We start from the raw sequence: 16,636 nt of genomic DNA on the forward strand, positions 1-16,636 counted from the left end.
AAAAATCACGACGTTTCGGAGGCAACATAAGCTTCCGTCTTCAGGTGGAACCGTCACAGCACGATAGCTGTACCTACGTGACTTTACCGAAAAAAACCCTAAGAATATGAATCCTTGCAGTCACGAAAGCTTCAAATCTAGAATGTGATGCTGTTGTTGGATTAGCAGTAGCTTCTTACGGGACTAAATTCATAGGACCGGTCCTAGGGCCTCGATTCGACTACAAATTCACGTCTCGTGGACACGTGGTGAACACCGCCTCTCTGGGGAGACAAATGGCGTATCGGGCCTGGCACGCCTTCAACGGCACGCACCCGCATCCCCTGTCGAACTCAGGAGTTCAAAACATCGTGGGTGTGCGCACCTCCAGTGCAGGGCTTACTCGACTTCAACCGTTCACGGGCGAGAATGATTAGAGAAAAGGAAATTCGCCAAGACTCCCCCCGTTTTACGCGCGAACAGCTCCACAGAAGAGAGAGAGAGAGCGAGAGAGCGAGGCCGTTGCGACACGAGTGCTTTTCATCAAAAGGGGAGATACAAAAAAATAATAATCCAATGAAGAAAATAATCAAATATATATAGAGAGGAAAAAGGGAAAAAGCCGAGGAAATTGGAGAGATTGCTTAAGAGGGGTGAAAAAAAAAATGGAAAATATATTTATATATAGAGAGAGAGAGACAGGAGCGAGCACGCGAGCAGATTTCCAAATCGAATATTACGACGGCAAATTCATGAGCGCGATGTTCCTCGATGGATTTTTATGGCCAGTCCATTGGCCTTCGTAAAATAGCAGGGACGTGAGATGAGAGGAAAGGCGAGTGGGGGGGGAGGCGGTGGGGGGCGGGTTACCGTAATTTACTATAGCGAGGTGTGGGATGGGATGGGGGAAGAGAGAGGGGGGGAGGATGGGCGGGGGGGGAGCACCCGAAGCTAAGAAATTATATCGGTGATGCTGCTGCTGCTGCTCCTGCTGCTGCGTTGGCGGTGACGCGCAGGTAGAATTCACAGGAATAATTAATAGAACAAATCTCTTCCCACCCACCAAAAAAAAAACTAGTGAATAATAACACTGCATCTTCTTGCTTCTTTCGGTAAAGTCACGTAGAATAAAAATAAACAAATAATAAAAATAAAACATAATAAAATAATTCTCACGACGTTTCGGCCACAACGCAAGCAGCCGTCCTCAGGTGGAGAACAGGTCTGTCGAGAAGACAGACTTATTATTTTATTATGTTTTATTTTTATTATTTCATTATTTCCATTCGACGTGACTTTACCGAAAGAACCAAGAAGATAAATCCCTGCAGTCACGAAAGCTTTAAATCGAAAAAGAAAAATAACACTGCATTTGAGTTCACCTAGCCTGGCACGAGCGCCGTGGTGACGTCACCGCCACCACTCAGTGGTGAACGACGGTTGTTGTTGTTGTTGTGCGATGTTGTGTGTGTTTTGTGATGTTACACGTTTGTATGTGTGTATGTTGAACTTCTTTGGCACCGTACCGAGCCAACCGCACTAATCGGAGGTGCGGGGAAAGGACAACAATATTCTTAGGTTTTTTCGGTAAAGTCACGTAGGTAAAAAATAAAATTTAAATCAATAAAAGTAATAATAGAAATAAAGTAATACATCATTCATTATTAAATGATTTATTCTTTTATTTTATTTAAAATTTTATTTCTATTATTACTTTTATTAATTTTAATTTTATTTTTTACCTATGTGCCTTTACCGAAAAAACCTAAGAGTATGATTCCGTGCAGTCACGAAAGCTTCAAATCTAGAAAGGACAAGAAACTAAACACAAAAGCAGTCCTAAACAAAAATTCGTTTTCAATCGAGATTATTTGAAAGTGAATAGCTCCCAGTGACTTCCTAACATCGGAAGGAAGAGCGTTCCAGACGGCCGCAGGAGCGCATCTGAAAGCGCCCGATGCGGTGACCGCCTTTGTTCGATGGCTACACCGCCTCCTCGTGCCTTAAACAGGTGCTCGCTAACAGCCACGTGCCCCCAACAGTGCGCCCGAAGGCTACACGGGGGATCTTATCGTTGTGTGTGCCGGGTCTATCCCCAGAGGTCGCAACCGGGTGCCCGATACCCGTACCCTACCCGATACCCGGCTACCCGTACCGGGTACGGGTACGGGTACCCGTTTGCGACCCTGGTGCGGCTGGGTACGGGTACGGGTAGGCCGTGACTCACTGGTGACTAACTGTTTGTCACTCATTTCCAACGTCTTGTCTCTTCTCACAATTCAAGTTCCTAGAATAAACCCACCCGCGCCTGCAACATGGCTTCATCCCAGAGGTCGCAATCAGGTACCCGATACCCGTACCGTACCCGGCCGGGTACGGGTAGGGTACGGGTACGGCCGGGTACGGGTACCCGTTTGCGACCCTGGTGCGGCCGGGTACGGGTAAGGAATCAAAACCCGTTTGTGACCTCAGGTCTACCCTCAGCATTCTCACCGCGAGCTGCCCCCCCCCCCACCATCACCCCCCCCCCCCACCTTTTTTTCCGAACGACTAATTTATTCTTCGAGTCTCGGCGCATCAATTACGGTCGCATTAGACACTCCATTAATGATACGTCGAGACTCCGCCGAAAAGCCACGACCGGGTTTCCTCGCGTGATGAATGGGTGCTGATAGAACGGACGCATCGCTAACACAAAGATGAACGTGCCCCCGTATAGCCTCCTAAAAGACTGCTGAGAAGGCTGCAACAGAGCACCTGTTAGGGCCTACACGGCACACGAGAGCATCGGCTGGCCGCTACAGGTACTCAGTTGAGGTTGAGTCGACCTAAGGGGGAGGCCCAGGACCGGTTCAGATGATCCTCACCCGTGTTGGTTGGCCGTGAACGGGAATCGAACTCGGGTGGCCGGCTTCGTTACGCAGTGCGCTCACCACTGCGCCACCGCTCCACCATCACGCACGCGCGCGTTGTTGAACAAGCACAAGGCACCCGATTCGTCATTAAACACTGCCTTTTTTTACATAAATAACGCAACAAAAACTTCAATCGTTGAATACGTAAATACATGTTTTCTGAGAAGAAGGGCCGTTGCCCGAAACGTCGCATGTTGTATTGTTTTTATTTCCTGCTCGGGCCACAGTACTATGGACAAACGTGTTGATATATATCAACAAATTTGTCCATAGCACTATGTAACAAAATTTTAATTCCTGGGTAGTAAGTGTTATTTCGTAATTGCTTATGCCTAAAAAGTGTGGAAAATTGCAATTGTCCTCCCCACAAACGTTGCTTTTGTGACCAGGACAGTGATATTTTGAAGTTTACAATGAGAAAACGGGCGAATTTACGTCTTTTCGTTCACATAAAGTCAGAAAAAACCAACATGAATCAAAATTAACATGTATTTATACTAAATACAAAAATTACTACGAAAGATTTAGAAGCGAGGAGTTTTTCGAGATTTACGATTATACTGTAAATCACTTTCACAAATCAGCCGCCACATGTAGTTTCCCATCATGTTCTCGTTATACTGTCCTTGGTAGTGGCGTTCTAAGTCCACAGAGTACTTTTTCGTTCTTGTCTTGATAAATTGGCCGCAGACAGAGCAAAATGCGTCAGCCGGATGCTTGCAGCCTCTTGATGCCATCTCAGATATGTATCCACTTAGGCAGCTGGAACTAAACTGAACTGGTGGGCTTAAGGCCCCTGTATTTATACTACTATTTATATTACTGGAAAGTTCTAGAATGTTCTAGAAGTTACTCCAAGTTTACTCAGCACTGAATCTAGACTGATCTGAAAAATAGGTAAATTTCAAAATATCAATGTCCTGGTCACAAAAGCAAAGTTTGTGGGGAATAAAAGCTATTTTCTGTACTTTTGAGGCATACGCAATTATGAAATAACACTTACTACCTAGGAATATTTTTTTTGTTACACAGTGTATTTTTTGTTAGGTGTACCTGCATATCAAATCCTGATGCAGCAGCAGCAGCGTGAAATAATTAACAGCAGAAATAGTGTATGCATTCGGAGGTTGTGCTCCATATTTTGAGAATAATTTGAAAAATGTCAGGAAAATCTGAAAATAATCCCGAAAATCGGGGCCTGGATCCGACACGTTCGTAACGTTGCTTACTGTAATTCCGACAAAAACAATGACGTCACACAGAAACTCGACGCCAATTTGAACGTAAACAAAACAAAAAAAATCCGACGTTTCGGGCAACGGCCCTTCTCTTCATAGCACGCGGAGGAGGCTGCCTTTCCGGTCATGACTCAATGACGCTTAGCGAAGAGCGCGCAGTGAATAGCGTATAGTGAATACCGCGTTGTGCGGTGGAGGGGGAGGGGGAGCGGGGTAGGTGCTATTGAATCGCGCGTAACGAAAAAAACAAATAAATAATTTACGCGTGACGTTTAGACACCCCTCAAACTATTACCCCCACAGCCACCCCCTCGTATCCCCCCACCCCAACCCCCACCCCACCGCCGTCAATTCCCACCCTGGCTGTGTGAGATCCCCCTCCAGCCCCCAATCCAATTAACGGTAGCCCCTGGGTGACCCTGGACAACGGAGCCATTGAATCAGGTGATTACATCAATTAAGCGGAAAGTGTGAGGGTGTGGAGGGGGGGGGGGGCAGGGGGTGTGGGGGGACGACAGGTTGGTGGACATGGGGGGTGGGGTGAGGTGGTAGAGGTGGCGATGGTGTGGGGAGGGGTGGTGATGGTAGTGGTGGAGGGGTGGTGATGGTGGTGGGGGAGGGGTGGCGATGGTGGTGGGGGACGATGGCAGGCAGGAGGGAATTCCAGAGTGGAACGGTGCGAGAGAATTGAGGTTACCTGCAATGTGGTGAGTGGATGGGTGGTGAGTGGATGGGTGGGTGAGTGAGCTGGTAAGCGAGTGTGATGTTGTGACCTGTAGTGCGGTGGTTGAGTGGCTGAGTCAGTGAACGCTTGAGGGAGTGATAGAGTGGGTTAGTGAGTGGGTGGTTGAGTGGATGAGATGGTGATTGGTTGAGTGGCTGAGTGAGCGTGTCAGCGAGTGTTTGTAAGTGTGATGTTGTGACCTGCAGTGTGGTAGCTAATTGGACGAGTGAGTGAGTGGTGGAGTGAGTAAGTGAGCGAGTGGGTGGTTGAGTGGGTGAGCGAGTGAGTGGTTGAGTGAATGAGTGAGTGAGTGAGTGGACGAGTGAGTGAGTGGTTGTTGGTGATGGCTGAACGCGGTGTGTAAGACGAGAGATGACACCAGTCCGAGTTCTCAACACGGGTGGAGGAGGCATCAGTGAGAGACAGATCGCTCGGAACAGCGCGGTAGAACATTGTGAGTGATGCAACAGTGCCATGCACAGATGCCTTATCACTATCATCACCGTGTAACTTCTAATTGTGGCCGTTCAAATGTACGACACGCTGATCTGTCGTGAGGCTGGGGATGTGGATGCATTGATTATAGCCGTGGTCGTATATTCCTCTGTCTATACACACACACATGTGAAAATATGAATTCCGCACGCGTGCTGGTCACAGCAGGGCAGACGCACGCACGAGCGCGAGTTGCCGCTCAGCCAATAGGGAGGAGGCAGACGCGGCGCGACGCTTTAGCTGAAGGCCACCGGCTCAATCCCAGCTCCCGGCGTCGCAGCTGAAACAATAATGCACGTTCCTCAACCACCCCCATCTTCCCCCCCCCTCACTTCAACAGCCTCCGTCTGCCCGGCAGAGTATGAATGGGAAGCCTGGAGAAATCCATGGAGACACCCCGTGCGGTACGGGCGGTCGGGGTGGAGAGAACTTACAAACGACACGCAGACAGGACATCGCCCGTGTCAGGAATCGAACCCAGGGGGGGGGGGGGGGGGGGGGGGGCTCGTGCTGGGCTTCTGTGCCACGCGTGGCTTTGTGTCGTGTCGAGTGCGTTGCTGGTCAATGTCTAAGAAGAAATACATTGAGGGGAGTCTCTGGAGCAGCCCCCCCCCTCCGTCCACCACGTCGCCATAAGTTGAACAAATAAACGCAAGTGGGATGAGATCTGCTACTTACAGCCACTATTCACTCTTCTTGGTTCTTTTGGTAAAGTCACGTAGAAGGGAAATAGTAAAATAATAAAAAATAAAACATCATAAAATAATTCTCACGACGTTTCGGCCACAACGCAAGCAGCCGTCCTCAGGTGAAGAACAGGTCTGTCGGGAAGACTGTCTTCCGGTCTGTCGGGAAGACTGTCTTTCTGTCTTCCCGACAGACCCGTTCTTCACCTGAAGACGGCTGCTTGCGTTGTGGCCGAAACGTCGTGATAATTATTTTATAATGTTTTATTTTTATTATTTTATTATTTCCCTTCTACGTGACTTTACCGAAAGAACCAAGAAGATGAATTCCTGCAGTCACGAAAGAAGTTTTAAATCGAAACTATTCACTCTTTCGTGGCTTACTCCGCCTTAGCATACGACGCTCGGATATATATGTAATAAATAAAAGTTTTGCTGGCTGGCTGGCTGACTGGCTGGAGCGAGGGACGTGTGGGCTGATAGTACTGTACACGTGTGCAGTATATATACAGGGTGGCCCAAACGTCAGGGCACACCGGGTTATTATATTATTTTAAGATCGGCATGAATAATTGTAATTGCTGAAATTATTATTAATCAATTTCCATCATCATGATGATAATGACTAGTATTGTCTTCTTCTTTGCGGATGTAAAAATAATTCACGCATCTTTGCGTTCATGTTAATAAACAAAAGTCAGTTTGAACATGCACGAAAATAAATGTCATCGACGAACTTGGGATGGAGCCCGTTTCTATTGCGCCACACCGGGAGATGGACGAATTCGTTCTGTTTTGCAGCTGACCTCGGGGGAAAAAATTTTCGTGGCATTACCTTACGGGTGTCTCTCTTCGTTGACACAGGGTGATGCACTGCTCGCTACGAAAAATATGGCACTCCCCCTCCCCCTATGACGACACAGGTGGAATAAGCTCTCTCTCGAAATCAGCTTAAGCCTCCCGTCAACCACGTGACGTGTGCTTGACCACACCCACTCCGAATCCCTCCCTTGTCCCCGCCCACTTTGAAAGCAGACGCCTGCTCCTCCGTGCAGCTCACTTCTGGCCCACTCGTTCCTTCTCTTTTCCCCCTCTCTTCCCTCCACTCGACATCATCATCATCCTCTCATCATCAACACCCTATCACCATCATCACCACCACCACCACCACCACAATCATAAACCTCTTATCATCATCATTATCACCCTCTCATCATCATCACCCTCTAATCATCATCGTCATCATCATCACCATCTAATCATCCCTGCCATGTTGGCCCGGTCATTCCTTCTCCCCCTCTTCCTCCTCCTCTTTCCCTGCTGCCCTTTTCGGCTACTGATTCTACAGAGCTGTATTCTGACATTTCGTCCAGGTTCAAGTGTCAAGTTTATTTTGGTTTAATCTTCAACCCAAGCGACCAGGATATTTCGCATTTACAAGAGTGAGTGGGTGAGTGAGTGGGTGAGTGTGCGAGTGGGTGAGTGAGTAGGTGAGTGGGTGGGTGAGTGGGCGAGTGAGTGGGTGAGTGAGTGGGTGAGTGGGTGGGTGAGTGAGTGAGTGGGTAAGCGAGCGAGCGAGCGAGTGGGTGAGTAAGTGAGTGAGTGGGTGAGTGAGTGGGTGAGTGAGTGGGTGAGTGAGTGGGTGAGTGAGTGGGTGAGTGGGTGGGTGAGTGGGCGAGTGAGTGGGGGAGTGAGTGGGTGGGTGAGTGAGTGGGTGAGCGAGCGAGCGAGCGAGTGGGTGAGTAAGTGAGTGAGTGGGTGAGTGAGTGGGTGAGTGAGTGGGTGAGTTAGTGGGTGAGTGAGTGGGTGAGTGTGCGAGTGGGTGAGTGAGTAGGTGAGTTAGTGAGTGAGTGGGTGAGTGAGTGAGTGGGTGAGTGAGTGGGTGAGTGAGTGGGTGAGTGGGCAAGTGAGTAGGCGAGTGAGTGGGTGAGTGAGTGGGTGAATGGGTGGGTGAGTGAGTGAGCGAGCGAGCGAGTGGGTGAGTAAGTGAGTGAGTGGGTGAGTGAGTGGGTGAGTGAGTGAGTGGTGAGTGAGTGAGTGGGGTGAGTGGGTGAGTGAGTAGGTGAGTGAGTGTGTGAGTGAGTGGGTGAGTGAGTGGGTGAGTGAGTAGGTGAGTGAGTGGGTGAGTGAGTGCGTGAGTGAGTAGGTGAGTGAGTGTGTGAGTGAGTGGGTGAGTGAGTGGGTGAGTGAGTAGGTGAGTGAGTAGGTGAGTGAGTGAGTGAGTGGGTGAGTGAGTGGGTGAGTGGGTGAGTGAGTGAGTGGGTGGGTGGGTGAGTGGGTGAGTGAGTGGGTGGGTGAGTGGGTGAGTGAGTGGGTGAGCGAGCGAGTGGGTAAGTGGGTGAATGAGTGGGTGAGTGAGTGGGTGAGTGAGTAGGTGAGTGGGTGGGTGAGTGGGTGGGTGAGTGAGTAGGTGAGTGAGTGTGTGAGTGAGTAGGTGAGTGAGTGAGTGGGTGAGTGAGTGGGTGAGTGGGTGGGTGAGTGGGTGAGTGAGTGGGTGGGTGAGTGGGTGAGTGAGTGGGTGAGCGAGCGAGTGGGTAAGTGGGTGAATGAGTGGGTGAGTGAGTGGGTGAGTGGGTGAGTGAGTGGGTGAGTGGGTGAGTGAGTGGGTGAGTGGGTAAGTGGGTGAGCGAGTGGGTGGGTGAGTGGGTGAGTGAGTGGGTGAGCGAGCGAGCGAGTGGGTAAGTGGGCGAGTGAGTGGGTGAGTGAGTGGGTGAGTGGGCAAGTGAGTGGGTGAGTGAGTGGGTGAGTGAGTGGGTGAGTGAGTGGGTCAGTGAGTGGGTGAACAAACGAACGAGTGAGTGGGTGAGTGGATGAGCGAGTGGGTGAGTGGGTGGGTGAGTGGGTGAGTGAGTGGGTGAGCGAGCGAGTGGGTAAGTGGGTGAGTGGGTGGGTGAGTGGGTGAGTGAGTGCTCATCCTGCTGCCCACTGTATGCTGCCCTTATCTTCTCTCTTCCCTCTCCCGTTCAATTCCCTTTTCTCATGCATTACATCCTTGACTCTCTTTCCCGTGGTGGTGGTGGTGGTGGTCATGGTGTATCACGTGTACAACGTTTTATAATTGCAAAAAAAAAAAATCGAGCCAATAAAGAGACTCCGGGCATTATAAAATAATCATTACTATTTCAGTGAATTATTCTGAACGACGCCTCTTCTACTCATCCACTTACTGCCTAATTTATCTCACTCTCTGCTAAAATATTTACTTATCTCTTTATCGAACAGCTCTGCTTCCCCAAGCAATGCCTGACAAAAGCCCTGAACTATTTAAATATCAAAAGAATTAAATATTTAGATATACAGTACTGCATAGAAAACGCTGCGGTTTTTAGCTGAGAACAATATCATTGTTTCCATTGTGTTGGTGACATTTTTGGATGTCACGCGAGAACAATTGAAAGCCAGCCAGGGGGGGGAGACTGCCTCAATTAGTGTCGAGAAAATAGCGCAGCCCCGCAATTCCCTCTTTGAAATCTCTCCGATGCTGAGCGAAAGACCAACAGAAGAACCGGTCCCCCCCAAAAAAATCGCGTCTCACGCTGCCAGCGACGAGACAACAGAAATCCGCCGACAAAGTCGCTCATCGCGAGAAAGAAATCCTTCCCACACAATGCGACCCGCGCCAGCAACATGTAATGATGTTTTGTTTTTACTTTTAGCAAAAATGGGTGGATTTAGTATTTAGAAAGTCAATTATTTTTTAATCCTGAAGGTCACTCAATATGGTTATTAACTAGTCATCAGAAGACAGTCTTAAAATGTAATTCCCATCAGGCCCCGCGGTGTAAGGGAGTGCAGCCTGGCACCGCACACGATGAAGGAGGATGGACAGCACACACGACCCGACCGCCTTTGTATCCCTTAGTTGCGCTGCGAATACATCGCACATGGTACTCATTCGAGGCTGCAATCAAAGCGCATGTGCGCTAGTCACTCTACGCTACTGCTCCCCGTATTTCATGTTTGCAGAGACCCCCTTGATCTGCTTGGGATTCTTACCATTGGCCTTTAGGCCGAGCGCTGTCTAAACTATTTTGTTTTTATTTCACCAGGTAAGGCCCCCACTGAGCTACGGAGCTCGATTTCCAGAAGCGACCTGTCCAGAAACGATAGCTCCACGAAGTGGCTTATCATCGCGTGGAAATGCACAGCGGCCAAATACTCGAAAACGCGTGACGCTGATACTGAATGTGGAGAGAACAAACGGGGGAGCCGGGGAAAAATCGACGCGACCACGGGGGAGAAAGAGAGAGATGAGAGGGAGAGAGACACGCAAACTCAAAATATACAACAGCAGGCGTCAGGGTCGGCATCGAACCCACGAGCCTCCTGCATATCAGGCGAGGGAGTTAACATCTCCTAGCCACCGTGATGATGATGAGAGTGAGACACGCAACCCCCAAATATACAGCAGCAGGCGTCAGGGTCGGGATCGAAGCCACGACCTCCTGTATACCAGGCGAGGGAGTTAACATCTCCTAGCCACCGTGATGATGATGAGAGTTAGACATGCAAACTCCAAATATACAACAGCAAGCGTCAGGGTCGGTATCGAACACACGACCTCCTGCATACCAGGCGAGGGAGTTAACATCTCCTAGCCACCGTGATGATGATGAGAGAGAGACACGCAAACTCCAAATATACGGCAGCAGGCGTCAGGGTCGGTATCGAACACACGACCTCCTGCATATCAGGCGAGGGAGTTAACATCTCCTAGCCACCGTGATGATGATGAGAGTGAGACACGCAAACCCAAATATACAGCAGCAGGCGTCAGGGTCGGGATCGAAGCCACGACCTCCTGTATACCAGGCGAGGGAGTTAACATCTCCTAGCCACCGTGATGATGATGAGAGTTAGACATGCAAACTCCAAATATACAACAGCAAGCGTCAGGGTCGGTATCGAACACACGACCTCCTGCATACCAGGCGAGGGAGTTAACATCTCCTAGCCACCGTGATGATGATGAGAGAGAGACACGCAAACTCCAAATATACGGCAGCAGGCGTCAGGGTCGGTATCGAACACACGACCTCCTGCATATCAGGCGAGGGAGTTAACATCTCCTAGCCACCGTGATGATGATGAGAGAGAGACACGCAAACTCCAAATATACGGCAGCAGGCGTCAGGGTCGGTATCGAACACACGACCTCCTGCATACCAGGCGAGGGAGTTAACATCTCCTAGCCACCGCGGTGTCCAACTATCAACTGCCCCCCCCCCCTCCCACAGCCTCCCCCCCCTCCACCAAACTAAGAAGAAGAAAAAAAATCTCTCATTAAAATAAAATGTTGCCACTTTGGGCAGCCGTAGTCGTCGCCGGCATGCATAATGTATGATCGCCACGGAATAATAAACCAACACTCGCTCGCGCCTATTAAGACGAATCTGTGGCTCCGTGTTAAACCGCCGCTGTGTTTATTCACGCGAGGTTATGGAGCGACTTTTCGTGTTTTGTGCGTCTGTGTCTTTGTGTTTGTTTTTGTGTCTCTCTCTGTGTGTGTGTGTGTGGAGGGGGGGATGCGGTAGTGTAGCGGTTAGTGCGCTGCGCTACGAACCCGCGGACCCGAGTTCGATTCCCGCTCACGGCCAACAACGGTGACGATTTATCTGAACCGGTCATGGGCCTTACCCCCCCTAGGTCGACTCAGCCTGGTGCGGTGTGTAAAGATCGCCACTTGGGAGACAAAGGCGGCCGGGCGTGGTGCTGGCAACCCACTCTCTAACAGCACTTTCCCCAAAAGTCTGTTGAGGCTATCCGGGGATCTTTGCCATTGTCTGCGTGTGCTTGTGTGGGAGCGGGAGTGCAGCGAGCACGGCAGACGAGGGGGCGGGTGGCCAACACCACGCCCGGCCGCCTTTGTCTCCCCATCGACGATATTTACACACCCGTAACCCATTTACGGCCGAGTCGATCTAGGGGGAGGCCCAGGAGCCGGTCAGATAACAACAACAACGAAGCGTCGGTGACGTCACCACGGCGCTCGTGCCATGCTAAGTGCACAAAGGCAGAGGTGGAAATTCCCCGTATAGCGCTGAACAGACCGTTGGGGCAAGTGCTGTGAGCGAGCAGCACCTATGACTTTGAAACCCCCCGCCCACCTACTACGCATTTCACAAGTAGTGACTAATCCCATATCTGCATTTCCCATAAATATGATAAATTCCTCTTGATATGCAAATTATTTTGTCAAGGCGCTCTTCCCCCCTCCAACCCAGCTTAAATATACGCTGCCAAGCTTGGTGGTGTTTCATTCAGACGCTGTCTCCCCAACAGACCTGTTCTTCACCTGAGGACGGCTGCTTGCGTTGTGGCCGAAACGTTGTGAGAATTATTTTATTATGTTTAATTTTTATTATTTTATTATTTCCATTCTACGTGACTTTACCGAAAGAACCAAGAAGACGAGCAGCACCTATGAAGGCCGACACGGCACGCGAGGATGGATGGCCAGTACCACGCCCGGCCGCCTTTGTTTCCCCATTGGCGATGTTTACACACCGCACCAGGTACTCATTTAAGGCTGAGTCGACCTAGGGGAGGCACGGGACCGTTTCAGATAATCGTCACTGGTGTTAGCTGTGAGCGGGAATCGAACCCGGGTCGCCAGGTTCGTAGCTCAGCGCGCTAACCGCTACACCACCGCTCCTCGTACACACGCACACACGCAGACACACACACACCGACCCACTTATCCCAGTGTCCGGTGGGACACCAGTTGAATCGCTCCAAATATAATGATCCTCTCTCTCTCTCTCGCGCATGATTTATCAATGCCTTATAAATGTCCGTGGACAATTTTATGACGCCGACCTTGACCCCCTCATTGCCTAAGTAATGTATGGATTATACGTACGCGCGTAATTGGATAATCTAGTGCTGACAGACCGCTCTAATCATGCATTACCGTCGCTCAGTGTCTCTGCAGTGCCGCGGCAAGTCGCAGATTTGGCGACGGTAGTTTTTGTAGTTTTTGGTGGGTTGTCGAGTGATGGCGATGGTTCAGATTTTCAGATCCGGCAAGGGACCCCCCCCCCACCTCCCCCAGCGACACTTTGGTAAGTCCCCGCTTAACGCGTGGGTGTTCGCACAGCGCGTTTTCGCTACTCCGTTTTACCATTCGGGAACACTTCTTCGCGCACCGTCGAAACGCGAAGAACGCGCCGCCCGTTATAACGCGGCTATTTATTTATATACTTATTTTTTGAGCGGTCTCAGACGAACTACTTCCTCGAGCTGCGCGGCCGAGTGGAGTGATACGGCGCGCGGAAGGACGCAGTAACGCGGCGGCGGCGGTGCATCTTCGGCTACGTGTCGAGGCGTCCCACTGCGTCGTAGCGCATCGCCTCTCGGCAGGCCAGAGGTCACAAACGGGTTTTGATTCCTTACCCGTACCCAGCCGGGTACGGGTACCCGTTCCCTACCCGTACCCTACCCGAAATGAGTGACAAACGGTGACTCACCAGTGACTCACGACCTACCCGTACCCGTACCCGGCCGCACCAGGGTCGCAAACGGCTACCCGTACCCGTACCTGGCCCGTACCCGTACCTGGCCGGGTACGGGTAGCCGGGTATCGGGTAGGGTACGGGTATCGGGTACCCGATTGCGACCTCTGCGACAAGCTCCGATCGTCGCCCACGTCACTTCCGGGCGAAATCGTTTTCGCTTTTGAGGAACGCGTCTCAAACGAGGACCACCACCGCCGCCGCCACCACCACCGCCACCGCCGTCATCACCACCGCCACCGCCGTCAATACCACTGCCACCACCGTCAATACCACCACCACCGCCGTCACCACCACCACCACCACCGCCGTCACCACCACCACCACCACCGCCGTCACCACCACCACCACCGCCACCGCCGTCACCACCACCACCACCGCCGTCACCACCACCACCGCCGCCGTCACCACCACCGTCACCGTCACCGTCAATACCACCGCCACCGCCGTCACCACCACCACCACCACCACCGCCACCACCACTGACACCACCACCGCCGCCGTCACCACCACCACCACCACCGCCGTCACCACCACCACCACCACCACCGCCGTCACCACCACCACCACCGCCGTCACCACCACCACCACCGCCGTCACCGTCACCACCGCCGCCGTCACCACCACCACCGCCGCCGTCACCACCACCACCACCGCCGCCACCACCACCACCACCGCCGTCACCACCACCACCACCGCCGTCACCACCACCACCACCGCCACCGCCGTCACCACCACCGCCGTCACCACCACCACCACCACCACCGCCGTCACCACCACCACCACCACCGCCGTCACCACCACCACCACCACCGCCGTCACCACCACCACCACCGCCGTCACCACCACCGCCACCGCCGTCACCACCACCACCACCGCCGTCACCACCACCACCACCGCCACCGCCGTCACCACCACCACCGCCGCCGTCACCACCACCGCCACCGCCGTCAATACCACTGCCACCACCGTCAATACCACTGCCACCACCGTCAATACCACTGCCACCGCCGCCACCACCGTTACCGCGCTCACATCTCAGGCCCACGTCGTGCGCGAGCTCCAGGCGGTAGATGGAGAGGCGGTTGGCGCCCCCGCACACCGAGCTGCGCTCCCCCTTGCACTCCATCTTGCACTCCTCCTCGCTCACATTGCGGCCCTGCACGCGGTGCCCGCAGTAGCACTCCGCCCCGAACTCCAGCCCCGCGTAGCGGTAGCCCCTGCGGAGGGGGGTGGAGGGGTGAGGGATGGGGTATTGGGGGTGCGAGACCGTGGGTCACGGTTTAGAGCAGTGTTGTTCATTGCAAGATGTATGTAGAACTTCTTTCGCACCGTACGTAGCCAAACGTGCTAATCGAAGGTGTAGCCTTAGCAGACTGATGGGGCAAGTGCTGGTAGCGGACAGGTCCTATGCGCAGTGTTCTTCCGTAATAGAGGTTTTTTTAGGTTAGATCGCGTAAATATATAAATGTGTCGATAAATTCGCCACCACCCGACACGGCCAACTGGCGAGGGTTGGCACGTAAACAGAACGTGGCCAATTCGTCACGAGTACAGCACGCCGGTGTGTTGGAGAGCCAAGCCACAACATTTACAATCTGAGTACGACGTTTCGCCGGTAATTACAACCAGCTTCATCAGGCGACAGCCAGATTTGTGGAGAAGTCCACATGATGCATGCCCATTATGCGAGTCCTTTGCTCTTGTCCTTCCTGTCCATGGCACGTTCTGTTTACGAGACAACCCTTACTCATATTCTTAGGTTTTTTCGGTAAAGTCACGTAGGTAAAAAAATCAAAATTAATAAAAGTAAAATAAAAATCACGTTTCGGAGGCAACACAAGCTTTCGTCTTCAGGTGGAACCGTCACAGCGCGCTTGCTGTAATCAAGTAAATGAGAAATTCCAAGGGATACTATCCCGTATATATATATTGGTTTAGGGGAGGGGGATGGGCCAGGACCGGCCCTCTTTTATTATTATGGTAAGGTGCGGCTTGAGACTATGGCTAGTCTACATAACAAAAGACTGAGCCTTTATTACCAGTGGCAAAATATAGTAGTAAGTTTTTACCCTTTAAACTGGTACAAAACTGACACCTTTATACAAGGCATCATGTTTGCAATAACCACAACACAAGCAGTCAAAATGCAAACAAAAAGAAACAACTCTGATAATGGTAATAATATGCACTGTTCTTGAAGTTGATTGGTCCACACCCGAGACAGCTTTCCTTAGAGCCTAGTCTCCATTGGTGTTGGACCAGATGACGCCAAAAGGCGTACAACTCAAAGTATTGAGAGCTGGGGGTAAGCATTTACACTATGAGACCTCCTTTACCAGTGGCAAAATATAGTAGTAGGTTTTTACCCTTTAAACTGGTACAAAACTGGCACCTCACTAGTTGGCTGTGTCGGGTGTTGGCGGGGTTTTAACGACACATTTATATATTTTTACGCGATCTAACCCCCCAAAAAAACCTCTATTATGGATGATATTGGTTACGAAATCCTACCACGAGGTAAACCGCAGTGTTCTTTACTGCAAGGCCCGCGCGGGCCACTGGTGACCCCTGGTGACCCCTGGTGACCCCTGGTGACCCCTGGTGACCTCTAGTGCGGCCCCTGGCGTGCGTCCCCCCCCCGCCCCAACAACACACGAATGGTTAAAGCAGACCCCATCATCGTCATCGTGCCGCTGTTACATCCGGCAATGGTTTCAGATGTGTTGTGGCCCTCACACTGACGGCGTCCTCTCGGCGAAACTGAGTGAAAAACTCTGATTCAGACAGGTCGGCACACAACGTATAAAACACAGACAATTAAAACACAGACAAGTAAAACACAAACAATTAAAACACTACAAATAAAACACAACATATAAAACACAATAAATAAAACACAACAAATAAAATAACAATTACAACACAGACAAGTAAAACACAAACAATTAAAACACTAACAAATAAATCACAACATATAAAACACAAACAATTAAAACAACAATTAAAACATAACAATTAAAACACTAAGAATAAAAATACAACAAATAAAATAACAATTACAACACAAACAAAGAAAACACAA

General features: G+C 51.0%; 1 protein-coding gene across 1 annotated transcript in view; it reads right to left on the reverse strand.

The window, feature by feature from the left end:
- The window catches only part of WSCD2 (WSC domain containing 2), a 51,244-nt gene that overhangs the window by 15,953 nt on the left and 18,655 nt on the right, over positions 1 to 16,636 (reverse strand). The window contains exon 5 of the mRNA XM_061561865.1: positions 14,587 to 14,771. Coding sequence (XP_061417849.1) covers positions 14,587 to 14,771 — 185 coding nt within the window. The remainder of the gene's footprint in view (positions 1 to 14,586; positions 14,772 to 16,636) is intronic.

Source organism: Lethenteron reissneri, chromosome 28, assembly GCF_015708825.2.
Source record: "Lethenteron reissneri isolate LAM-NWPU_2019-01 chromosome 28, ASM1570882v1, whole genome shotgun sequence".
NCBI lineage: Eukaryota > Metazoa > Chordata > Hyperoartia > Petromyzontiformes > Petromyzontidae > Lethenteron > Lethenteron reissneri.